Below are 26,455 nucleotides of genomic sequence, written 5' to 3' on the forward strand. Positions count from 1 at the left end.
GAATAACTGAATTTGTTTAGTGCGAAAACAAGGCTTCAAATTGTGAGTAGACTATACGCAACGCACACTTTTGCTTACACATTTTACCATACCAATGGGACAAAGATTTTCCAGTCACAACTTAGCTCCCTACACATATAAAGCAACTGCTTAACCTGTTCAGATTTTTCTTTAAGTGTTGGCATTCAGTTTAAATAATCAATAAAAGAACAAAAGACTTTTGATGCACTCGACAGACTAGAATACTGTATACATTACAATTCTTACTCTGACAAAGTGTACCTGCTCCCATGAAGTTGTAATCTGGGACCATTTCACCTGGAGGTACTTGGTTGCCATGGAATGTCAAAAAAGGCTACTTCGGTGCAATAAAAAAAGGTCTTAATTTTAACCTCACACATCCCGGTGGGAAAGATGATGGGATCAGATCGGCTGCCCAATTTACACCAAATCAATGGAAAGTTAATTTGGGCGGCTGATCCGATTACTTTAGTTTCTCGTCAGGCGGGTTAGGAAAATCCTTCAGAATGACCAACAAATTTGAGGGAAATACCATCAAAATAGAAACCCTCTTGACAAATCTCATATCACCAACGGATTGCCGATAATCTATGCCCACTGCCCGTTAGTATTCGGCTATGAAGTTGCTGTGATGGAAGTGTTAATGATGAAATCACAGAATATTACAGCACATAGAAACATAGAAAATAGCTGCAGGAGTAGGGCATTTGGCCCTTTGAGCCTGCACCACCATTCAATAAGATCATGGCTGATCATTCCCTCAGTACCCCTTTCCTGCTTTCTCTCCATACCACTTGATCCCTTTAGCCGTAAGGGCCATATCCAACTCCCTCTTGAATATATCCAATGAACTGGCATCAACAACTCTCTGCGGAAGAGAATTCCACAGGTTAACTCAGTGAAGAAGTTTCTCATCTCGGTCCTAAATGGCTTACCACTTATCCTTAGACTATGACCCCTGGTTCTGCACTCCACCAACATCGGGAACATTCTTCCTGCATCTAACCTGTGCAGCCCCGTCAGAATTTTATATGTTTCTATGAGATCCCCTCTCATTCTTCTAAACTCCAGTCAATCCAGTCTCACCTCATATGTCAGTCCTGCCATCCCGGGAATCAGTCTGGTGAACCTTCGCTGCACTCCCTCAATAGAAAGAACGTCCTTCCTCAGATAAGGAGACCAAAACTGAACACAATATTCCAGGTGTGGCCTCACCAAGGCCCTGTACAGCTGCAGCAAGACCTCCCTGCTCCTATACTCAAATCCTCTAGCTATGAAGGCCAACATGCCATTTGCCTTCTTCACCACCTGCTGTACCTGCATGCCAACTTTCAATGACTGATGTACCATGACACCCAGGTCTCATTGCACCACCCCTTTTCTTAATCTGCCTCCATTCAGATAATATTCTGCCTTCATGTTTTTGCCCCCAAAGTGGATAACCTCACATTTATCCGCATTATACTGCATCTGCCATGCATTTGCCCACTCACCTAACCTGTCCAGGTCACCCTGCAGCCTCTTAGCATCCTCCTCACAGCTCACGCCACCCAGCTTAGTGTCATCTGCAAACTTGCAGATATTACTGTCAATTCCTTCATCTAAAATCATGGATGTATATTGTTAATAGCTGGGGTCCCAGCACTGAGCCCTGCGGCACCCCACTAGTCACTGCCTGCCATTCTGAAAAGGACCTGTTTATTCTAACTCTCGGCTTCCTGTCTGCCAACCAGTTCTCAATCCACGTCAATACATTACCCCCAATACCATGTGCTTTAATTTTGCACATCGATCTCTTGTGTGGGACCTGTCAAAAGCCTTTTGAAAGTCCAAATACACCACATTCACTAGTTCTCCCTTGTCCACTCTACTAGTTACATCCTCAAAAATTTTTAGAAGATTTGTCAAGCATGATTTCCCTTTCATAAATCCATGCTGACTTGGACCAGTCATGTCACTGCTTTCCAAATGCGCTGCTATTTCATCTTTAATAATTGATTCCAAAATTTTCCCCACTACTGATGTCTAGCTAACCAGTCTATAATTACCCGTTTTTTTCTCTCCCTCCTTTTTTAAAAAGTGGTGTTACATTAGCTACCCTCCAGTCCATAGGAACTGATCCAGAGTCGATAGACTGTTGGAAAATGATCACAAATGCATCGATTATTTCTAGGGCCACTTCCTTAGGTACTCTGGGATGCAGACTATCAGGCCCCGGGGATTTATTGGCCTTCAATCCCATCAATTTCCCTAACACAATTTCCCACCTAATAAGGATATCCTTCAATTCCTCCTTCTCGCTAGACCCTCGGTCCCCTAGTATTTCCAGAAGGTTATTTGTGTCTTCATTCGTGAAGACAGAATCAAAGTATTTGTTCAATTGGTCTGCCATTTCTTTGTTCCCCATTATAAATTCACCTGATTCTGACTGCAAGGGGCATTCACTAATCTTTTTCTCTTCACATATCGACAGAAGCTTTTGCAGTCAGTTTTTCTGTCCCCAGCAAGCTTCCTCTCATACTCCATTTTCTCCCTCCTAATTAAAACCTTTGTCCTCCTCTGCTGAAATCAAAATTTTTTCCCAATGCTCGGTTTGCTGCTTTTTCTGGCCAATTTATATGCCTCTTCCTTAGATTTGACACTATCCCTAATTTCCCTTGTTAGCCACAGTTGAGCCACCTTCCCCGTTTTATGTTTACTCCAGACAGGGATGTACAATTGTTGAAGTTCATCCATGTTATCTTTAAATGTTTACCATTGCCTATCCATTGTCAACCCTTTAAGTATCATTCGCCAGTTTATTCTAGCCAATTCACATCTCATACCATCGAAGTTACCTTTCCTTAAGGTCAGGACACTAGTCTCTGAATTAACTGTCACTCTCCATCTTAATAAGGAATTCTACCATATTATGGTCACTATTCCCCAAGGGGCCTCACACAACAAGATTGTTAATTAGTCCTTTCTCATTACACAACACCCAGTCTAGGATCTTCGACATATTGGTCTAGAAAACCATCCCTAATACACTCCAGAAAATCCTCCTCCACCGTATTGCTACCAGTTTGGTTAGCCCAATCTATGTGTAGATTAAAGTCGCCCATGATAACTGCTGTACCTTTATTGCACGCATTCCTAATTTCTTGTTTGATGCTGTCCCCAACCTCACTATTACTGTTTGGTGGTCTGTACATAACTCCCACTAGTGTTTTCTGCCCTTTGGTATTCCGCAGCTCTTCGCATACAGATTCCACATTATCCACGCTAATGTCTTTCCTTACTATTGCATTAATTTCCTCTTTAACCAGCAATGCTACCCCACCTCCTTTTCCTTTCTGTCTATCCTTCCTGAATGTTGAATGCCCCTGGATGTTGAGTTCCCAGCCTTGGTCACCCTGGAGCCATGTCTCCGTGATGTCAATTACATCATAACCGTTAATTGCTTTCTGCGCAGTTAATTCGTCCACCTTATTACAAATACTCCTCACATTGAGGCACAGAGCCTTAAGGCTTGTCTTTTCAACACACTTTTTCCCTTCAGACTTTTGCTATAATGTGGCCCTTTTTGATTTTTGCCTTGGGTTTCTCTGTCCTCCGCTTTTACTTTTCTTCTTTCTATCTTTTGCTTATGCCTCCATTTTACTTCCCTCCGTCTCCCTGCATAGGTTCCCATCCCTCTGCCATATTAGTTTAACCCCTCCCCAACAGCACTAGCAAACACTCCCCCTAGGACATTGGTCCTGGTCCTGTCCAGGTGCAGACCGTCCAGTTTGTACTCGTCCCACCTCCCCCAGAATCAGTTCCAATGTCCCAGGAATTTGAATTCCTCCTTTCTGCACCACTCCTCAAGCCATATATTCATCTTAGCTATCCTGTAATTCCTACTCTGACTAGCACGTGGCACTGGTAGCAATCCTGAGATTACTACCTTGAGGTCCTGCTTTTTAATTTAATTCCTAGCTCCCTAAATTCAGCTTGTAGGACCTCATCCCATTTTTTAATCTATATCGTTGGTACCAATATGCACCACGACAACTGGCTGTTCACCTTCCCCCTCCAAAATTTCCTGCAGCCGCTCTGAGACATCCTTGACTCTTGCACCAGGGAGACAACATGCCATCCTGGAGTCTCAATTGTGGCCGCAGAAACGTCTATCTATTCCCCTTACAATAGAATCCCATACCATTATAGCTCTCCCATTCTTCTTCATGCCCTCCTGTGCAACAGAGCCACCCATGGTGCCATCAATTTGGCTGCTGCTTCCTTCCCCTGATGAGTCATCCCCCCAACAGTACCCAAACGGTGTATCTGTTTTGGACGGGGATGACCGCAGGGGACCCCTGCACTACCTTCCTTCCACTGCTCTGCCTGATGGTCACCCATTCCTTATCTGCCTGAGTAACCTTTGCCTGCGGTGTGACCAACTCACTAAACGTGCTATTCACAACATTCTCAGCATTGCGGATGCTCCAGAGTGAATCCATGCTCAGCTCCAGTGCCGCAATGTGGTCTGTCAGGTGCTGCAGCAAGATGCACGTCCGACACATGTAGTCGTCAGGGACACTGGAAGCCTCCCTGGCTTCCCACATAGCACAGGAGGAGCATGACACGGGTCTGGGCTCTCCTGCCATGACGTAACCCTTAAGATTAACTTAATTTGGCAACAATGTCAAAGGTTGCCTACTGATAACGAAAAAACATGTAAAACAGGCCATTCAGCCCATCAAGTCTGTACCTACGTATTTCTCCACATGAGCCTCCTTGTTTCATCCCACTCCCCACACTTGTTAATAGTCATCTTCTCCAGCAATTATTTAGCTCCATTTAAAAAAGATTTATGAATATTGCTCCAGTTTGTGGCAGAAAATTCCACACTTTATCCCCCCTCTATGGAAAAAATGTTCTTTAACATCCCCATCAATTCTTTTTGTGATTCACTTCAATTTGTGCCCTCATCACTATGTCACCAGCCAGTGGAAATAAAGCATCACTAATTGCCCATTCATAACCTTCAATAATCTTAAACATAGAAACAGAGAGAATAGGTGCAGGAGCAGGCCATTCGGCCCTTCGAGCCTGCAGCACCATTCAATAAGATCATGGCTGATCATTCCCTCAGTACCCCTTTCCTGCTTTCCCTCCATACCCCTTGATCCCTTTAGCCGTAAGTGCCATATCTAACTCCCTCTTGAATATATCCAATGAACTGACATCAACAACTCTCTGCAGCAGGGAATTCCACAGGTTAACAACTCTGAGTGAAGAAGTTTCTCCTCATCTCAATCCTAAATGGCCTACCCCTTATCCTAAGACTGTGTCCCCGGTTCTGGACTTTCTCAACATCGGGAACATTCTTCCCACATCTAACCTGTCCAGTCCTGTCAGAATCTTATACGTTTCTATGAGATCCCCTCTCATCCTTCTAAACTCCAGTGTATAAAGGCCCAGTTGATCCAGTCTCACCTCATTAGTCAGTCCAGCCATCCTTGGAATCAGTCTGGTGAACCTTCGCTGCACTCCCTCAATAGCAAGAACGTCCTTCCTCACATTAGGAGACCAAAACTGAACACAATATTCCAGGTGGGGTCTCATTGCAGTTGTACAGGGCCTTGGTAAGTCCTCCCTGCTCCGATACTCAAATCCTCTAGTTATGAAGGCCAACATACCATTTACCTTCTTCACCGCCTGCTGTACCTGCATGCCAACTTTCAATGACTGATGAACCATGACACCCAGGCCTCGTTGCACCTCCCCATTCAGATAATATTCTGCCTTTGTGTTTTTGCCACCAAAGTGGATAACCTCACATTTATCCGCATTATACTGCATCTGCCATGCATTTGCCCACTCACCTAACCTGTCCAAGTCACCCTGCAACCTTGTAGCGTCCCCCTCACAGCTCACACCGCCACGCAGTTTAGTGTCATCTGCAAACTTGGAGATATTACACTCAATTCCTTCCTCTAAATCATTGATGTATATTGTAAATAGCTGGGGTCCCAGCACTGAGCCCTGCGGCCCTCCACTAGTCACTGCCTGCCATTCTGAAAACGACCCGTTTATCCCGACTCTCTGCTTCCTGTCTGCCAACCAGTTCTCTATCCACGTCAGTAAATTACCCCCAATACCATAAGCTTTGATTTTGCACACCAATCTCTTGTGTGGGACCTTGTCAAAAGCCTTTTGAAAGTCCAAATACACCACATCCACTGGTTCTCCCTTGTCTACTCTGCTAGTACATCCTCAAAAAATTCCAGAAGATTCGTCAAGCATGATTTCCCCTTCATAAATCTATGCTGACTTGGACTGATCCTGTCACTGCTTTCCAAATGCGCTGCTTTTTCATCCTTAATAATTGATTCCAACATTTTCCCCACTACTGATGTCAGGCTAACTGGTCTATAATTACACTCTTTCTCTCTCCCTCCCTTTTTAAAAAGTGGTGTTACATTAGCTACCCTCCAGTCCATAGGAACTGATCCAGAGTCGATAGACTGTTGGAAAATGATCACCAATGCATCCACTATTTCTAGGGCCACTTCCTTAAGTACTCTGGGATGCAGACTATCAGGCCCCGGGGATTTATCGGCCTTCAATCCTGTCAATTTCCTTAACACAATTTCCCGTCTAATAAGGATATCCCTTCAGTTCCTTCTTCTCACTAGACCCTCGGTCCCCTAGTATATTCGGAAGGTTATTTGTGTCTTCCTTCGTGAAGACAAAACCAAAGTATTTGTTTAATTGGTCTGCCATTTCTTTGTTCCCCATTATAAATTCACCTGAATTCGACTGCAAGGGATCTTCGTTTGTCTTCACTAATCTTTTTCTCTTCACATATCTATCGAAGCTTTTACATAGAAACATAGAAAATAGTTTTTATGTTCCCAGCAAGCTTCCTCTTGTACTCTATTTTCCTCCCTCTTAATTAAACCCTTAGTCCTCCTCTGCTGAATTCTAAATTTCTCCCAGTCCTCATGTTTGCTGCTTTTTCTGGCCAATTTATATGCCTCTTCCTTGGATTTAACACTATCCTTAATTTCCCTTGTTAGCCACGGTTGAGTCACCTTCCCCGTTTTATTTTTACTCCAGACAGGGATGTACAATTGTTGAAGTTCATCCATGTGATCCTTAAATGTTTGCCATTGCCTATCTACCGTCAACCTTTTAAGTATCATTTGCCAGTCAATTCTAGCCAATTCACATCTCATACCGTCGAAGTTACCTTTCCTTAAGTTCAGGACCCTAGTTTCTGAATTAACTGTGTCACTCTCCATCTTAATAAACAATTTTACCATATTATGGTCACTCTTCCCCAAGGGGCCTCACACAACAAGATTGCCAATTAGTCCCTTCTCATTACACATCACCCATTCTAGGATGGCCAGCTCTCTAGTTGGTTTCTCGACATATTGGTCCAGAAAACCAACTCTAATACACTCCAGGAAATCCTCCTCCACCGCATTGTAACCAGTTTGGTTAGCCCAATCAATATGTAGATTAAAGTCGCCCATGGTAACTGCTGTACCTTTCTTGCACACATCCCTTATTCCTTGTTTGATGCTATCCCCAACCTCACTACTACTGTTTGGTGGTCTGTACACAACTCCCACTAGCGTTTTCTGCCCTTTGGTATTCCATAGCTCCACCCATACAGATTCCACATTATCCAAGCTAATCTTGAAGCTCTCCGTCAGGTTGCTTGTTAACCCGTTTCAGCTCTAGTGGAAAAAAAACATATTTCTCAAGTCTCTTCATTTCTGGTAATATCTTGAGTGAATCTATACTTCACATTTTAAATTTCTTTTATGGTATTCCTATAATATATAGCCATTGCTGACGTGCACTTAATGTTACCTACACAAAAATGAAGCTCTGGAATTCCTGACCTAATCCTCTCCGCCTCTCTTTCCTCTTACAAGACTCTCCTTAAAACCTACCTCTTTGACCAAGCTTTTGGTCACCTGCCCTAATTTCTCCTTATGTGGCTCGGTGTCAAATTTTTGTCTCTTAATACTCCTGTGAAGTGCCATGAGACATTTTACTACTTTAAAGGCGCTATATAAATACAAGTTGTTCTTGTTGTTGAAGCTATTTGAAGCCTGATGAGAAAGTATCCTTAGTCATTAGGGGAACTGTCCATCTTTTATGGCCCGGTACACTGACAACTGCTGTCCAAATCTGCTGGCTCAGTTTATATTTGATGGGTATTTCCTCCACTTGATTTCCAATCTGATTAGTGGCACCAATAGACAAACCTATCAACCTTACCTCAATATTTTTGCCATTCTAAACACATTCGGCTATAAATAGTTAGCGAAGTAGCCTAACTTGAGCACCTAATCGGAAATCCAAATTGCAGCAATTTTGTTTGCTATTCTGTGTTACAGATGGGGATTTACTTCTCAGTGTTTCTTACAGGATCAGACCACCAGATAAATTTGATTCCCCACCCTTTACCCACAGTGAGGGGGTTCTCAGGAGCAGTTATGGCATTCCCTATGGGAATATCCCTGTATGCTGTTATCATGGAGGAGGAGCAGCAGCACAGAATGGAACAAAGGAGAGATGACAACAATGGCTGAGATAGACAGATTTGTGAGCGATAAAGGAATACAGGTTTATGGGTAGCGGGCAGGGAAATGGAGCTGAGTCCACTTTCATAGCATTTAAAAGGTGAAACAGTCAATGCTCAACACCCAAGTGGGCAATGACTAAAATCTACAAGGCTGTTAAAGATGAAAGAAACTGAGAATGTATCTGCATGGAAGATTCTAGCACTTTTTATTTCAACTAAGTGAGATATCAGAGAGGCCACAATGATTAACTTGCAACCCATCTATTGTGGAATAGTTTCATAGCTGGCATGTTGTGATTTCTGCTAAAAGGAGGTATCATACTCGGATAGAAAAACGAAAAACCAGATTCAAGGAATTATATACAATTGTCAGCATAAAGTATCTATTTGGGTAGCTTCCAAACAAATTTTACTAATGATCTTCGTCTACACTTTCATCAGAACCAATTACAAGACAACTGTGGGAGGGGAATTTAAACCTCAGCTAAAGGGAGGTTAGGACTGCTGGATCCAGGAGGCAAGTGCCTTTCCACTAACCTGCTGGATCCGCTCTCTCTGCCTCGCCAACCCCTGACCTTTCCAATCTCTTCCCCCACATGGCCTCTGATCTTCCCCTGACCCTTCCAATCTCCCCCTCCCCTCCAACCGAGGCCTTCGACCTTCCTGCACCCAGAGGTCTTCGATCAGTTCCCGACTCTTTCCTTCTCTCCTCAACCACTCCTATGAGGTCTCCACTCTAATTCCCTACCCCAATTCCCCCTCCGGCTTTCTGATAACCTTCCTCCGACCCAGATACTCTTCCAGTCCCCTCCACCCTGGCCCAGATACTCCCCTCGCGCCCTGATCCGCATATGACCCCGATCTCTCTCTGACACCCCCTCCCCAATCCCTCCCTTCTCTTTGCGACCTAGTGCCGAATGCCTACCACCTGGCAGCCAGTCAGCCTCTCCCTCTGGCTGGCTGTGGGTGAGTACAGTGCTTTGAAATACTAATCGGGTCCTGCAGGTAAATTCGGCAGGGTCTGCGGGAAATCCGTTCTCCCGGGTTTCCTGACCATTTTCCAGCCCCTCTCACTTCCTAAACACCAACAAATAAAAATTCTGGCCTGTGAGACTTTAAAGAATCATTTGCATAATTTCAAAGTTCCACTTACTATAAATAAAAATTATGTTTATTAAAATTTCAGAAAACAACAAAGAGCAGATGAAAGGGCTTCAGGAAAGAGAAAATCTGAATATTAGATTAACAATAATTTACCAAAATTGGAAGCAGCTTATCCTGCACAATGCATTCCACCTTTTCTCCATCACCATCCTATCTATGTCGGTCACATATCAGTCACCACTCTAATATGCTAGTGTGTTTTTGTTTTTGACTTAAAGGACTTTTGCCTTAACTCACATACTAGTTCAAAGTGATTAGGGCCCTGTTGAGACCTCGCCTGGAGTATTGTGTACAGTTTTGGGCTCCTTACCTAAGGAAGGATATACTTGCCATGGAGGGAGTGCAATGAAGGTTCACCAGATTGATTCCTGAGATGGGAGGGATTGTCCTATGAGGAGAGATTGAGTTGACTCGGCTTATATTCTCTTGAGTTTAGAGGAATGAGAGGTGATCCCATTGAAATATACAACATTCTTACAGGGCTTGACCGTGTAGACGCATGGAGATGTTTCCGCTGACTGGGGAATCTAGAACCAGGGGTCACAGTCTCGGAATAAGGGGTTGGCCATTTAGGACTGAGATGAGGCAAAACTTCCTCACTCAGAGGGTGGTGAATCTTTGGAATTCTCTGCTCCAGAGGGTTAAGGAGGCTCAGTCTTTGGGTACATTCAAGACCGAGATAGATAGATTTTTGGATATTATGGGAATCAAGGGATATGGGAACAATGCAGGAAAGTGGAGCTGAGGTAGAAGATCATTGAATGGATGAGCAGGCTCGAGGGGCAGAATGGCCTACTCCTGCTCCTAATTCTTATGTTCTTGTGACAGAAAGGGAACAAAATAATTCCCAATGGAAACCTGCAGATGGCCACAACAAGTTGCATTTATATGGCACCGTTAATGTAGGAAAATGTCTCCAGTGCGTTTCCTTCACTTAACTTGCCAAACTTGTATTATTTCCAGTCTCAGCTTGGCTCAGTTGGCAGCACTCCTATCTCTCAATCAGAAGGTTGTGGGTTCAACTATGAACTGGAACACATTGGGCTCAATTTTTCCCCAGTGATTTCCCTGTCTGGAGTAAAAAATAAATTGGGGAAGGTGGCTCAACCATGGCTAACAAGGGAAATTAAGGATAGTGTTAAATCCAAGGAAGAGGCATATAAATTGGCCAGAAAAAGCAGCAAACCTGAGGACTGGGAGAAATTTAGAATTCAGCAGAGGAGGATAAAGGGTTTAATTAAGAGGAGGAAAATAGAGTACGAGAAGAAGCTTGCCGGGAACATAAAAACTGACTGCAAAAGCTTCGATAGATATGTGAAGAGAAAAAGATTAGTGAAAACAAACGTAGGTCCCTTGCAGTCGGATTCAGGTGAATTTATAATGGGGAACAAAGAAAATGGCAGACCAAGTGAACAAATACATTGATTCTGTCTTCATGAACGAAGACACAAATAACCTTCTGGAAATACTAGGGGACCGAGGATTAGTGAGAAGGAGGAATTGAAGGATATCCTTATTAGGCAGGAAATTTTGTTCGGGAAATTGATGGGATTGAAGGCCGATAAATCCCCGGGGCCTGATAGTCTGCATCCCAGAGTACTTAAGGAAGTGGCCCTAGAAATAGTGGATGCATTGGTGATCATTTTCCAACAGTCTATCGACTCGGGATCTGTTCCTATGGACTGGAGAGTAGCTAATGTAACACCACTTTTTAAAAGGGGAGGCAGAGAAAGCGGGTAATTATAGATCGGTTAGCCTGACATGGGGAAAATGCTGGAATCAATTATTAAGGATGAAATGCAGCGCATTTGGAAAGCAGTGACAGGATCGGTCCAAGTCAGCATGGATTTATAAAGGGAAAATCATGCTTGACGAATCTTCTGGAATTTTTTGAGGATGTACTAGCAGAGTGGACAAGGGAGAACCAGTGGATGCGGTGTATTTGGACTTTCAAAAGGTTTTTGACAAGGTCCCACACAAAATCAAAGCACATGGTATTGGGGGTAATATACTGACGTGGATAGAGAACTGGTTGGCAGACAGGAAGCAGAGAGTCGGGATAAATGGATCCTTTTCAGAATGGCAGGCAGTGACTAGTGGAGTGCTGCAGGGCTCAGTGCTAGGACCCCAGCTCTTTACATTATACATTAATGATTTGGATGAAGGAACTAAGTGTAATATCTCCAAGTTTGCAAATGACACTAAACTGGGTGGAGGTGTGAGCTGTGAGGGGGACTCTAAGAGGCTGCAGGGTGACTTGGACAGGTTAGATGAGTGGGCAAATGCATGGCAGATGCAGTATAATGTGGATAAATGTGAGGTTATCCACTTTGGGGGCAAAAACACAAAGACAGAGTATTATCTGAATGGTGGCAGATTAGGAAAAGGGGAGGTGCAACGAGACCTGGTGTCATGGTTCATCAGTCATTGAAAGTTGGCATACAGGTACAGCACGCGGTAAAGGCGGCAAATGGTATGTTGGCCTTCATAACTAGGGGATTTGAGTATAGGAGCAGGGAGGTCTTACTGCTGTTGTACAGGGCCTTGGTGAAGCCTCACTTGGAATATTGTGTTCAGTTTTAGACTCCTAAACTGAGGAAAGATGTTCTTGCTATTGAGGGAATGCAGCGAAGGTTCACCAGACTGATTCCCGGGATGGCTGGACTGACATTTGAGGAGAGACTGGATCAACTGGGCCTTTATACATTGGAGTTTAGAAGAATGAGAGGGGATCTCATAGAAACATACAAGATCCTGATGGGACTGGACAGGTTGGATGCGGGTAAATTGTTCCCGATGTTGGGGAAGTCCAGAACCAGGGGACACAGTCTTAGGATAAGGGGTAGGCCATTTAGGACTGAGATGAGGAGAAACTTTTTCATTCAGAGAGTTGTTAACCTGTGGAATTCCCTACCGCAGAGAGTTGTTGATGCCAGTTCATTGGATATATTCAAGAGGGAGTTAGGTATGGCCCTTACGGCTAAGGGGATCAAGGGGTATGGAGAGAAAGCAGGAAAGGGGTACTGAATGATCAGCCATGATCTTATTGAATGGTGGTGCCGGCTCGAAGGGTCGAATGGCCTACTCCTGCACCTATTTTCTATGTTTATGTTTTTTTGGCGCCGACGCTTTTTTTTCCATAAGTTAAAAATTAAAGTTTCCCCAGGGAATGTGCGCCAGCATAAATCAGTTAGTTCCGATTTTTATAGATTAGGCTTTTCTCGCGTCGTAGGGGGCGTAATCTGATATCTGTGTCAGGTTCTGTCAATTATGGAAGTTTGCCCCGCCCCTCAAATTTCTCCTAGGTCGGCATATGTGACCACTCCCCAAAAACCTTCTGGTTAGTTAAGAAAAAGCTGCGGACATTGAAAAATCGACACAGAAAGACGCCATTGTTTTTCAGTTTGTGAAGTTTTGGAGAGAGTCAAGAAGACTTAAATATGCATAATAAAGATTACATTTTTTAATCTTATAATGCAGTAAATGGAAGTTTGGTGGAATTCTGTAAGTTTCCATATTTTTTCTACTGACACGCCACCACCGAATGTCTGCAAACGGGGCTGGAGGGTCGGAGCGTCAGCCGGCAGAATCTGACACTCGCCCGGACACAGGGGCTCAGCTGCAAAAGAAGCCCGGGGGGAGGTGGGGTCTGTGGAATGTATCACAAGATTGCATTACGCATCAAATGTGGCCTGGGAGGTTGGGGGGGGGTGGGGGTTCCCAATCACACTGCCTGCTCACACCTGGGTATGGTCCATACAGAATTGTGGGGAGAACAAAGTACCTTGTCCTGCCTGCCTGCTGTTTTGAGTTTCTTGCAAAGAGGTAAAATTTAAGCATGGGGGCAATATTGACAATGCCATACCTTATGCAAGCCTTTTGCATGATGGTGCTGTGGAGGAGACAATTGATTTGACGTAACGCATGAGGAACCTCTGAGCATGTAGGATGATGGGCAGGAGGCCATACCCACGCGGGTATATCGAGACAGGTGTTTGTACCTGCGCCTGAGTGAAGCAGACTGTGTCAGAAGGTAGCGTTTTCACAAAGAAGTTGCAACTGAGACCTGAGAGTTGGTAAAACAGACCTGCAACCTAGAAGCGTCAGGAGGACTGCTTTGTCAGTTGAAGTGAAAGTTACAGCTGCACTTTCATTCTATCTTTCCGGATCATTCCAAACTACAACTGGGGGATGTGTGCGCCATTTCGCAACACATGTCTACATTCAGCAGGTGACTGCTGCACTACATGCCTGGAGGAATGATTACATGACCGCCCAGGCAATGCGTGGCAGGGCTGTGGGCTTCTCCAGGATTGATGGCTTCCCAAAGGTACAGGGCTGCATTGATTGTACCCACATCGCCTTGCGAGCATCTTTGAGGATTCTGTGATTTACAGGAACAGAAAAGGCTTCCACTCTATTAATGTACAGCTCGCGTACAACAACATGCATCGCATCATGATGCGTTCATCCTCCGCGAGAGCATTATATCTGCCATGTTTCAGCCACAGCCAGAAGGGCAGAGGTGGCTACTGGGAGACAAAGGGTACGGCCTCATCACCTGGCTCATGACGCCCCTAAGCATAACCCGGACGGAAGCTGAGTGGGAATACAAAATGTCGCACATTGCGACTCACAGCATCATAGAGAGGACTATTGGCATCTTGAAACAGCATTTCTGATGCCTAGACCATTTTGGAGGCTACTTGCTATACTCCCTTGAAATTGTCGGTCAGTTCACAACATGCTGCATGCTGCATAACTTAGTCATCATGACGCAGCAGCAGATGGTAGTAGAAGACCCACCTGAGGTGAGAGTGGCTGATGATAATGATGAGGAAGATGCAGATGACAAGGAGAAGGAGGAGAAGGATGTGGACGAGGAAGCCATGAAACTACCTGAACCCGGAGCATAACGGCGGAGGAGGCAGGCCGCCGTGCTCCTTTAACGATTGCTCGAGCCTTGTACCAGCAGCTCATCCGTGAAAGCTTTGCTGCCTGAATGCTCAGGGGCAACTATTCTAAATGGATCATGTTTACTGTTTGGACCTGTTCCGTAATGTTGTGATGTGTTAATGGAACAAATGATTCTGGATTCCTTCAACAGTTGGGTTAATAATGAAACAAATAATGTAAATGATTCAGTTATAATTCAAAATATATTTTATTCAAAAGTTTAATAGGTTTGTACTTGACTTTAATAAACATATTTCTTGTATCAAACTTTAAAGTTTTCTCTTATCATTTACAAATTCTAAGATCACTTAAAATTTTAAGATCACTTATTAACTTAGAAAAAACTTTTAATTTGTGAACAGTTACAACAATAACAACAACAACAGCAACCAAGAAAGGCTGCACCCATCTCTCCTCTACCTTATTCCAAGACTGCCCACTGCGTTTGGTCTTGGTGACTCCACCTGCCTGCCCGCCGGCGGTGGCACAGCGTTTCTCCGGTTGGTACCAAGCTTATTCTTTCGAACATCTCGGGTAATGCGCACTTCTTAGATAAGCGGTGGTGGGGGGGGGGGGGGGGGTGGGTAATGTGGAAGGGCTCAGAGGCTGGTCTAAAGATTGGAGTAGGAGTAGCAGTTGATTCGATCAATGGGCATGTGATCTGGGCGTGTTCCCTTAGTGCAGCAGCTAACTCCAACATTCCTTCCCTCATGTTCACTGCCAGTGTCTCAGCTACCAGTGACATGTCCTCCCTCATGTTGAGCAACAGTGTTTGAACTAACTGCGACATTCCCTCCCTCATGCTCACTGACAGCACATCAGCTACCTGCGACAGTCCCTCCCTCATGTTCCCAGACAATGTTCCCCTTTCTCATGAGAGCGTTGTTACTTCTCCCATCAGTCCCAATACCTCATCAATCACCCCACGATGGTGTCCAGGAGTGATCGCGTAAGGTCAATGCTCTCCGCGCTCATTGCCATCATCTGAACCACATCTGTTACATCCAGCGCCTCAGGAGAGTGTGGTCGAGATCTCCTTCCCCTCCTCACCCTGGGTGTAGCTCGCAGCTTCCCACTGGGACCTGCAGCCTCGGACAGTGGTGCCCTGTGTGTGCCTCGCTGCACCCCACCACTGGGACCCGCAGCCTCGAATAGTGAGGCCCTGTATGTGCCTCGCTGCACCCCACCACTGGGACCCACAGCCTTGGATAGTGAGGCCCTGGGTGTGCCTGGCTGCACCCCACCACTGGGACCTGCAGCCTCGGATGGTGGGGCCCGGAGTGTGCCTCGCTGTACCCCACTGGAATCCCTAGCCTTGGCCGGTGGGAACCGATGGAATGTCCCACCAACATCAAGCCACTACTCAGGGAAAGTGCTAGCACCTCAATGGGCAGCACCTGCACCTCCTCCAAAGTGAGTACAACAGTGGGGGCTTCATCCATCCCCTCACCCTCACGCTCTTGGTCTGGAAGGTAGGATTGGAAGATATTCTCCTCTTCAGGCTCGTCCTCATCTAAATTTTCTTCTACATATCAGGATTGACCTCAAGTTCTGCAAAATGTAACAAAATGGACAAATGGTTAACAGCAGAGGAGGGGGCAGGGTGGGTGGCATGAGTAGGCTCACACAGCGCAGACAGCAGGCTGATTTAAAGGACCACGATGAATGATAGCACATTGCATCAACTGAAGTGTAGCTGACGGAGACATCCCCATGAATCGAAGCATGACTAGCCAGCACAGTATTTAACATTTAGCAAAGCCAGAACGAGGAATTTGCAGGACTTACCCTCGCCCTCGAGTGTAGGCCTAGCTTATGCAGTGGTGGTTGCTTTTCTCCAGGCAGGACCCATCAAAGTTGTGATCTCTATTCCAAAGGGAGCAGTTTTGCCAAGCCTCTTCCTGTTCAAGTTCTTTCCCATTTGTTGTGGGCCACTTTCCTCTGCAAAGATGAAAATATATATATATTTTTTTAAAGAGAGGGTATCTTTCTGCTGGGTGGGACATATACAGATGTTCACATTTACAATTGCAATTCCATTGAAAAATGAATATATTACTTGCACTAACTACTTGACCAAGATCCTGCCACCACTTTTTGCACTGGCCTCCAGACCTTGGGATGGTCACCATTGCACAGTAATCTTCTGCAAGTTGGTTCCAGCGTTTCTTCATTTCTTTGGGTGGAACTTTTGTGTGACCTCTGCTGGTCTCCAGCTCCTGCCATCTGGTCTCAATCACAGTAACTAGTGCCTCCACTTCATCCTGTAAGAAATTCTTGGTCCTTGCACCACATTACATCTTGTATTACAGCTCCGATTTTAAAGTTCTCATACACAACTGGCTCTTTAAAAATGGCTGATTGCAGATCGGGAGCTGTGCTGCGCATGCGTGCTCATAGGAATCATGTCAAAAACATCCTTTTTTTTCGCGCATGCGCAGAGGGGCAGCATCGTTTTTTCGGCGCAGACAGTAAGCTCCACCCCTCGAGGCTACAGGACAGGCTGCATGGTGCCAATTTTGAAAAAGAGAGCGGGGAAACGTGGTACATTTATATTTGGAGTAGTTCTGTCTAGAAAAAAGGGTGCAACTCTGGCAATATGCCAAAAAACGGATTTAGGCAAAATTGAGCCCATTATCTGGGCTGATATTTCAATGTGGTACAGAGGCAATGGTGCATCGTCAGAGGTGCTGCCTTTTGGACAGATGTTAAGGTCCCATGTGACTGCCAAGGTGGATGCAAAAAGGTCCTAATCAAAGAAATAGTTCTCTGTGTCCTAGCTAACTATATCACCAAATAAATGATTTTGTCATTCAAATCATTTGTTTGTGGGACTGTGACACAAATTACTTGCTGCTTTTTCCTACAGAACGGTGAAGGCACTTCAAAAGCAATCTATTGGTCATGAAGTATTTTGGTTTGCCTTGCAGACATGAGAAAGACCTAGATAAGTAAAAACAATCTTTATTTTTTTTCTGTTCTGTAATTTAGAATGCTCCACTAGGATCTTATAGGATCTGACCTAGGTCAAAAGTAATGTTAAGATGTATGAGAGGTATCGATAGAATATGGAATGCACATAACAATCCGTGTAGATAACCTGGTTTCCAATTTTGGTGAATGATTATTGCCTTTGATTATCAAACACAATGGTTTCCAAATATTTCTCCAGAACACACTACCGGAAACCCCTGCTTTAAGTTCCAATAGACAGTACAAGCCACCAAAAGAGAGAGTGTTATTGCAGAAAAATTACTTTTAATTGTATGCAGCAACAGAAATATTTGCTAGCACGTCAATAAATGCATAAAAATGCAGAAATGTGAGGTCCTTCTCTGCCCCCTCCCCCTGAAATGGAAACTTCTGAAAACATCAAACATTCCTGCCAATTAGTACACACAAATTTGTTTCCTCCTTATCTTTCTTTCCTTTCCACTCCATCACACCCAATTTTTCACTTTCCCCACTAAGTCATTCAAGAACAGGGGAGGATAGGAAAAGAGAGGAGAGGAAGTCTATAGCACAGACTTATTCCCACAATCACCACAATCAGTTGGCAGGCTACATTTTTTTTTTAAAGGGCGTAGTTTCAATGCAGTAGCCCACAATTACACTGTGTTGATAACCATATCATACCAGTATGAGAAACAACCAGGGAAATGAATTCACATAAAATAGCTAGGAGAGGATTTCTCTGCCAGTTTTTTGCTGGAATGGAGTCAATGTGTCATTCAGTAGTACAGGATCTGGCTCTGTAATGGTGTACATAATATGACAAACTGTATTGCCAAAGCATTCTATTTTATCAGACTCCTTTTTGTACTGATAATAAGTTCAAGGGCTTTGATGAGGCTCACACCGCAAGTAAATAACTGGGACAGAGTTGGCAGGGGCAGGAAGCGGAATAATTCATACAAGATCAGAGCAATAGAGAATATGCTATTGAGAATGGGGGAAACCAAAGGAGTTTTACTCTTTGCTTATTCTCTGTTATCCATAGGCTGAAAGCACATAATGCTGATACTGGGTGATAAAGTGGAGAAGTATTCCCTTGCCCACCAATGGTATTTAAACAGCTCTAAAATATCACAATTACAAAATTAATAATGCAAGTAAAGGATAGCTTATCGAGTATACTATATGTAGTTTTAAACAATCTTAGAACCGAGAAACGTGGGACAGAAATGGATAGCAATGTTCAAGAACTGATTAGCAAATCTTAGACTTACGGGGAGATTTGGTCCCCTCAAAAATGAATGGATTTGGTTGGGATGTGAACATTTTAAAAATCTTAAACCTGAAGCCAACCTGCCTTGAACCCTCCCACTTCCAGTTTTAACGAAGGCAGAGTCAGGAGGTGGGAATCAACCCATTCCGAGGAGTTGGGTTGTCAATTTAAATATTACAATGGGGTTGCGTACCTCAGATTTTATGAGTCGTCCAAGTTGAAGCCTGGCCGGCCTGGTTTCCTGGGCCTCAGGAAACCCGGCAACTAAAGGGAAGCAAGGACTGCTGCGTGGAAGATGCAAGTGCCTTTCAATCACTGCTTGTGGGCCAGGAGAAGGAGTACTTCTCTCACCCCAGCCCCTAGAGCTAACCTGCTTCCCCCCTCCAGGATTGCCTCCCTCCACGCCCCCCTCAAGATTCAAACCCCACCCCATCCCAGGCTCCCAGCTGCTCCTGGACTGCGGCCTCCTCTGGAGTATTTCCAGCCAACAGGGAACCAAGTCCGTCAAATCAGACTGACTTCTGGGTGGGGAACCTGCTGGGAAAAAAAGGACACTGTGAAGTTAAAACTCCACAGCGTGCGGGAACCTGAAGTTCCAGGTTTCCTGACCTCAACTCCTCCCCACCCACCCGGAAAACCCGCCCAGTCAAGATCAGGACCAATGTCTTCAATTTTTAATACAGATAGATAATGACCTTTAAAGAAACTTATTTTTATCCTACACAAAACTTGTATGAAGTGTACAACACCTGCTTCATACAAAATTCATTCATTCCAAAGGCTTTTTAACAATTAGCTGATTTTAACTGGGGTTGAAATTTCCCCGAGTTCAAATTTGGTTGGACCACAGCTATTAGAATGAAACACCGCCAATGCCCCAGTAGTTAGAAAATAAAATATAGGGGGCTGAATTTTCGCCACCATTCTGTGCCCTTATTTTGGCTTCCGCTGTTTTTTTTGGAGCAAACTATAATCTACAAGTTTCGTCAAAGTTTCTGCGCCATCGTAAACTACGTATGGCCGATTTTTTTTAGTTCCCGATTTGAGTGACGTCACTGGGAATGCCGGCAGCGCAATTTCTGGCCATTTAAGCGAGTTCTGAAAAATCTTACTTGAACTTAGGAAAATCGGCGCAGAAAATACGCCATTGTTTTAGCGGAGCCGAGTTAGGTTTTGGAGGGCGAGAAGAAGACATGGCACCGGGGGCGGGGGAGGCCATCCGGCCCGGGATAGCAGCGGCACCGGGGGGAGCCATTCGACCCAGGATAGCAATGGCATTGGGACTCTACAATTGCTTATGTCTTGCTGCACCTTGTATGTTTCACTTTGCAGCCTCGGCCCTTCAGTGCGTCCATCGTTACCCTGGCAACCTCAGTTTTTCGACGCAGACCTTAAAGCTCCACCCAGAGAGCTTAAGGACAATCTGCGCCGTGCCAATATGATAGTTTATTCCAGTGAAACTTGCAACTTTATTTTGACGCAGTCGTCCACTAAAAAAAAAATAGGACGTACCTCTACAACTGCGCCAAAAATCAGCAATGTGGAAAATTGGCCCTATGCTACCTATATTTAGTGAAATCAGTTGAGGCATTTTTACAGTTCCTTCCAAAGAGAAAGTTTAGGAAAGAGACTGTAGGACTGTTAACAACACACAACATAGTCACCGTTTACATGATGATTCAGAGGGTTCTCTCTCAAGGGATGGAAATGCTATGTTCCCAGTATTCATTCAGATGATTACAATCCAGACCATGTGTACAATTGGACAATATTTGCATTGGGAGAAGCCCAAGAGTTACAATAGAAAAAAGTATAATGCTCATGGATAGATGGAATGAAAATTTCTCAATTTGGTCAAACAACAACGTTAACCAAAAACCATCTTACAGTTACACAACTCACAGCTTGACAGTTCTAAAATCAGAATAAAGGCAGTGACCGATTTAAAATGCTCAACATTCTACAGTTAAAAAAAATCAGGAGAAAAGTTAGGTAGAAAAAGAAGAAAATTATACTTACTATTCTAAAACCAAGATCATTTCTGATGCCGTCTCATACACCTCATACAGGTTGATGACCCAAGGATTGGATTTAGCCAATTCCAATACTGCAATCTCATGAATAATTTCCATTCGGCAGTCTTGACCCTTCCTTCTTTTCCTCATAAATTTGGCAGCATACTCCTTCCCCGTAGCCTTTTCGGTGCATTTTTTAACGACTGCAAATTTACCTCTGTGCAAACAACAACAAAAAATATTTCCGTATTTTAATGGACAGCACTTATTCAAGACTTCACTATATCACTAGATACTTTAAATAGTTAATATAGTCACTTCATCCTAATCCAAAGCAGCAATTAAAAATATAGTTAGCAAAGGTAATTTCAGAAAATACCCCTCACTGCTTAAAACTTGGGTTCAAATCCAGGAATCAGAAAAAGATAGGCATGCAACCAACAATTGGGGTTAATTCGCTTTTGTTGCACTCCATTTAGTTTTGAGTGCATGGGTCCAAACATCAAAGTATGTCGTGCTTAATATTTAAACAGTCATAGCTCTGCAAACTATAGTAGTCGTGAAATCAGCAACATCATGTAGCTTTCCCAGTACCTAGCACAGTAAGTGCATCAACACAACAATGACCTGGTATAGTAATGTTGACAACAACTACTGAATACAAGTACAATATTTTAAAGTATGCTACAATTGTACAAGGCGCTTGCTACATCTGTACAGGGCTTGGTGAGACCAGACCTGGAGTACTATACAGTTTTGGGGGCCGAAATTGCTGCTTTTTTTAAGGCCCGTTACCGCCGGGCCCGTATTTCTGTCCCGCCCGGTGCTCCAACCCGTTGTTGCCACGCACCGATCCCTTACTGCCCCATGGGAGCGCAGCCGCTGCTAGTTGATGCCCCCGACAGCTTTGCACAGAGAAATTGCCAGTGGCTGGGCAGCGGGTCCGCCCTTAAAAGGGGGAGGGCGCACCACCACAGTTGCCATTTTGTTTTAATTGTCGCCCGACTCTGCAGTCGGCCCGACAATGGCGGCCGCCGGTTCGGCCGGGCCACCAACAGGCAGCCCGGCACCCCTTCTTGGGTGCCGGGCCACTGGCCTGGCCGAACCCCTCCCAAGTGGCCCAGTGGGCACCAAGGAGGCCTCGCAGTGTCCCTCCTCTTTAAGTGAGGGGGCAGGGGGGACTTTGCTACGCGCCAGCGCGAAGCGGCACATCTATTCCCCGCCCCATCTGTACTGGCAGTAATTCGCCATTTAATTCGAATTATCAGCCCTAAACATGGCGGAGGGCAATTTCGGCCCCTTGGTCTTCTTATTTAAGAAAGGAAATACTTGACTTCGAGGCAGTGCAACGAATGTTTGCTAGATTAATCCCTGGGATGAGAGGGCTGTCTCATGATGAGAGATTGTGTAGATTGGGCCTAGACTCTCTGGAGTTTAAAAGATTGAGAGGTGATCTCATTGAAACATACAAGATTCTGAGGGGCATTGACAGGGTAGATGCGGAGAGGTTGTTTCCCCTGGCTGGAGAGTCTAGAACTAGGCAGCAGCGTCTCAGGATAACGGACCGTCTTTTTAAGACTGAGATAAGTAGGAATTTCTTCACTCAGAGGGTTGTGAACCTTTGGAATTGTCTGCCTCAAAGTACTGTGGATGCTCAGTCGTTGAGCATCCACAGCAGAGATGGATAGATTTTTGGACTCCAGAGGAATTAAGGGATATGGGAATAGGGCAGGAAAGTGGAGTTGAGGTCGAAGATCAACCATGATTTTATTGAATGCTGGAGCAAGCTCGAGGAGCCGTATGGCCTACTCCTGCTCCTAATTCTTATGTTCTTAAGTTCTTAAATGAATACAGTTCCTCTCCCTATTGCTATCATCTTTCGCCTTAAAATAAATATAAGTAAACTATACACAATATTGAAAATAGGTATAGATTTGGGATTATAAACAAACTACAATTAAAAAGAATTCTGATTGCAATTTAGTTCGCAATTTAAATGTAATGAGCACAAAATATCCTGTATTACAACAGCCCTTAGGTCTAGTTTAAAATCTGTGTTAAAATGACAAAGTAAATTCACTTATCAAGTGAATTCTAATCCATCATAGAATATGACTTGCGGGGACCCATAATTAATCTAAACAGCAGCATCTGAGCGTAGGAAGAGAGACACACACAAAAAGTGAACCTAGAGACATTCAGGTTAATGATCATTGAAGTAATTGATCAGCTAGTCACATTAACATTCTTTTAAAAATTGGCAATTTAAATGAAAGTTAAAAGCAAACACAATTGGTAACAACTGCCGAGACTATGTTTCATGATGTGCTCTTCTGACTTGGAATTTACATGTTGTTGCAATTGCTCAGATTGACAATTTACAAAAAGCTGCAAATGTTTGGATTTTCCTGTTTAGACCAATTCCCCGCATGGAGTACTTGAGCAATAGTCTTAAAGCAGTGATCAGGTTAGCAGCTAAACATCACAACTGTGCTCCACATCCCTGTCGGCCTATGAGCAACATTGTGGGAGAGCGACTTGCAAATTTAAAAGTAAACTTCTACCCCACGGCTTTATTTGAGCAAATGTAATTCAAAAAGTTGAACATTGCTGGTCTTCTGGATGATGAACCAAGATTTACTCTGGCATTGCTAAATACAGCTGCAAACAATTTAGCTTTGTTTTTCTGCCACAGACTCCTTTTTTGAAAAATAGTTTTTGACCACATCTGAATAGTTAGATGGATATTTTCTGTATTACTTAGAGTGGAATTCACTAGGTTTCAATCACAAGGAGAGCAAAGAAAAAAAAAAGAGAAGTTTGGTACTCGGATCATAAACCGCATTTTCCAAATTTTAATTACCCATGTGTTTATTGCATTAGTATACTTTCCTAATACAGTCTCATGAGATGGAGTAAAGGACTCAATCATTGGGACTTATGTCATGACAGGATGGTGCTCTGCTGCTCAATTATGAGCTCATTTCCCACCTTGGCACTTTATCAAAAGGAAATGAACTACCAGGCTGGGAACAGCATTGACAATGTGGACTAGCCTTGTTTTTAGATACCAGTCCAACTGGAATGTTATTTTCCACTGTCAATCATGAGGACTGTAACCAAATGGCCTTGAGACCAGAGTCCTTAAAAAGGTGCAACAATGGTCTTTTCACAACTGTGGTATTATTGTTGGCAGGCACCTAGACTGGCTCAAATGATCCTTCGAAGGTGAACTAGTTCAGTAAAAATGCTAAGTACATTCAATATATATTATAATATATAAAATGCATGAGAGCAGGCAAGTGTGTATGTACAGACCTCCTATGGCATTGCTCAGTGAGTCAGTGGATATGCTTTACCATAAATAGAGGTATTATGCTATGTTATGTTCCACATGTTATCATGGCCACCAATGTATAGCAACTGAAAAAATCAAATTCTGCATTTATGATATTGTCTTGTGACATTATCAGTGTTTGAGGATTGAGTTCCAAAACTGTTGGTTTTTCTGTGAAACTGTCATTCAGCAGCCTTGATTATTGCACTGTACTGACAAATGTATTTTACTTTTATCCTGTAGCTTTTTTTAAAAAAAAGCGGAGGGTACACGACAAGATACACCAGACTAAAGGGACGCAGGGAAGGAGTTGGAGATCATGAGGCTTAACAGCACTGTGGGCAGCCATAGCATCTTAGAATGATACAGTACAGAAAGGAGCCATTCAGCCCATCATGCCCGTGCTAGCCCTTTGAAAGAGCGATGCAATGAGTCCCACTCCCCCGCTCTGTTCCCATAGTCCTGCTAAACTTTCCTCTTCAAGTATTTCTCCAATTCCCTTCTGAAAGTTATTACTAAATCTGCTTCTATCATCCTTTCAGGCAGTGCATTCCAGATCATAACAAATCGCTGCATAAAAAAATGTTTACTCATCTTGCCTCTGGTTCTTTTGCCTATTACCTTAAATCTGTGTCCTCTGGTTACCAATCCTTCTGCAACTGGAAACAGTTTCTCCTTATTTACTCTAACAAAACCATTCATGATTTTGAACGTCTCTATCAAATCTCCTTTTAACCTTCTCTGCTGTAAGGAGAACAACCCCAACTTCTCTAGTCTCTCCATATAAGTCCCTATTCTAGTCATAGCCTTTGATGGCAGGGGAGGAAAGTGAGTGGGTTCCTGGAGCTTCACAGGAATTGGCTGGACTGCTTAGAGTGGTGTATCCTGTGATTTGTCAGCACAGTAGAAGGGGAACCTAGGGCTTGGCAGAAAGGATTTGGAGTAGGAGATTTGGTTCACTGATGGGTTCTTGGAGTCTGTTCAGGAGTGGGAAGAAGAAAGGCAACAAGCTGACAGCATTGTGAGAGGATGGCTCTGGGAATACTGGTTTGTACTTTCCTAGCAGAACTCTAAACATAGAATTGTTTTATGATTGGCTCCTGGAAAAATACCATTGTCTTTTGATATACAAGAGTATTATGCATTACATCTGAATGCACTTCCCCACAATTTTTTCATTATAAATTGCTATGTTCATATTTATAATGGAAACTGCCTGTGACAACATCACAAGGTAATTAAACTCTCCAGCCAGTGGTGGTACTGCAATTTTAAACAAAAATATTAAAAAAGAGACACCGAAATGAATGACTAACATGGGCACGGAACAATGTTGGCATGCTCTGGTTTAATATCCCCCTGATCTGTAACCCTACTTCACCTGAAGCCTAAACACAAGGGCTATTTTAATAAAATGTTATTTTATTATCTCATTTTTGTATCTCTTGGAAAGTGAATGGGAGAAGGTGGGGCTTTCAATCAACTTCCTATGCATATGGCCAGTCTTCCTGTAAATCAAACCTACTAAAATTCATGGTCTAGTTTGTATTCAAATTACTTCAAAAACACAAACTGAAGTACTGTTATACACAGCCACACAATGGGCCTAAGTTTCCGCTCCCTGTAAAAATGGTGCACTGATTTTCTAGAATAAAAAGGGCGCCGAAAAGTTACTTTCTAATTCTCCGAGCTCCTCAGGAAGTCTTCGGCCTCGGCGTAGTGCAGCACATGGGGTGGGGGGGCGGAGCCAGGTCCCGACGCTGAAAACAGTGCCGGGACCTCAGTAAAGTCCAATTATTTGAAGTCTGTTTTCACAAACATGTGCACGCACACACACACACAAACTTCAGTGCTTTACAAAGAAAAAATAAGTAAAGTGAAGAAAGCATTTTAAATTTGCCTTTAATTTTTCTTAAAATAATTTTGAAAAAAACCATGCAGTATTGAAGGCTGAGGAGAAATATTTTTGCAGTTATTTTATTGCATTACTGCATACTGATGTGTTTTGGGAAACGATACACATTGCACATGCTCAAACTGCAGAATCTGTCTAGTGTTATCCTGCACTGCACATGATGTGGTCAGGTTCCCCAGTTGATGTCACTTTTAACAGGCCTCATCTCTCTCCTCATCTCCTTTGACTCTGATTTGGATGCGGG

General features: G+C 43.8%; 1 protein-coding gene across 1 annotated transcript in view; it reads right to left on the minus strand.

The window, feature by feature from the left end:
• The window catches only part of stk17a (serine/threonine kinase 17a), a 122,279-nt gene that overhangs the window by 69,040 nt on the left and 26,784 nt on the right, over nt 1-26,455 (minus strand). Inside the window, exon 2 of the mRNA XM_070880032.1 lies at nt 20,964-21,176. Coding sequence (XP_070736133.1) covers nt 20,964-21,176 — 213 coding nt within the window. The remainder of the gene's footprint in view (nt 1-20,963; nt 21,177-26,455) is intronic.

The sequence above is a fragment of the Pristiophorus japonicus genome, chromosome 5, assembly GCF_044704955.1.
Source record: "Pristiophorus japonicus isolate sPriJap1 chromosome 5, sPriJap1.hap1, whole genome shotgun sequence".
Lineage (NCBI taxonomy): Eukaryota > Metazoa > Chordata > Chondrichthyes > Pristiophoridae > Pristiophorus > Pristiophorus japonicus.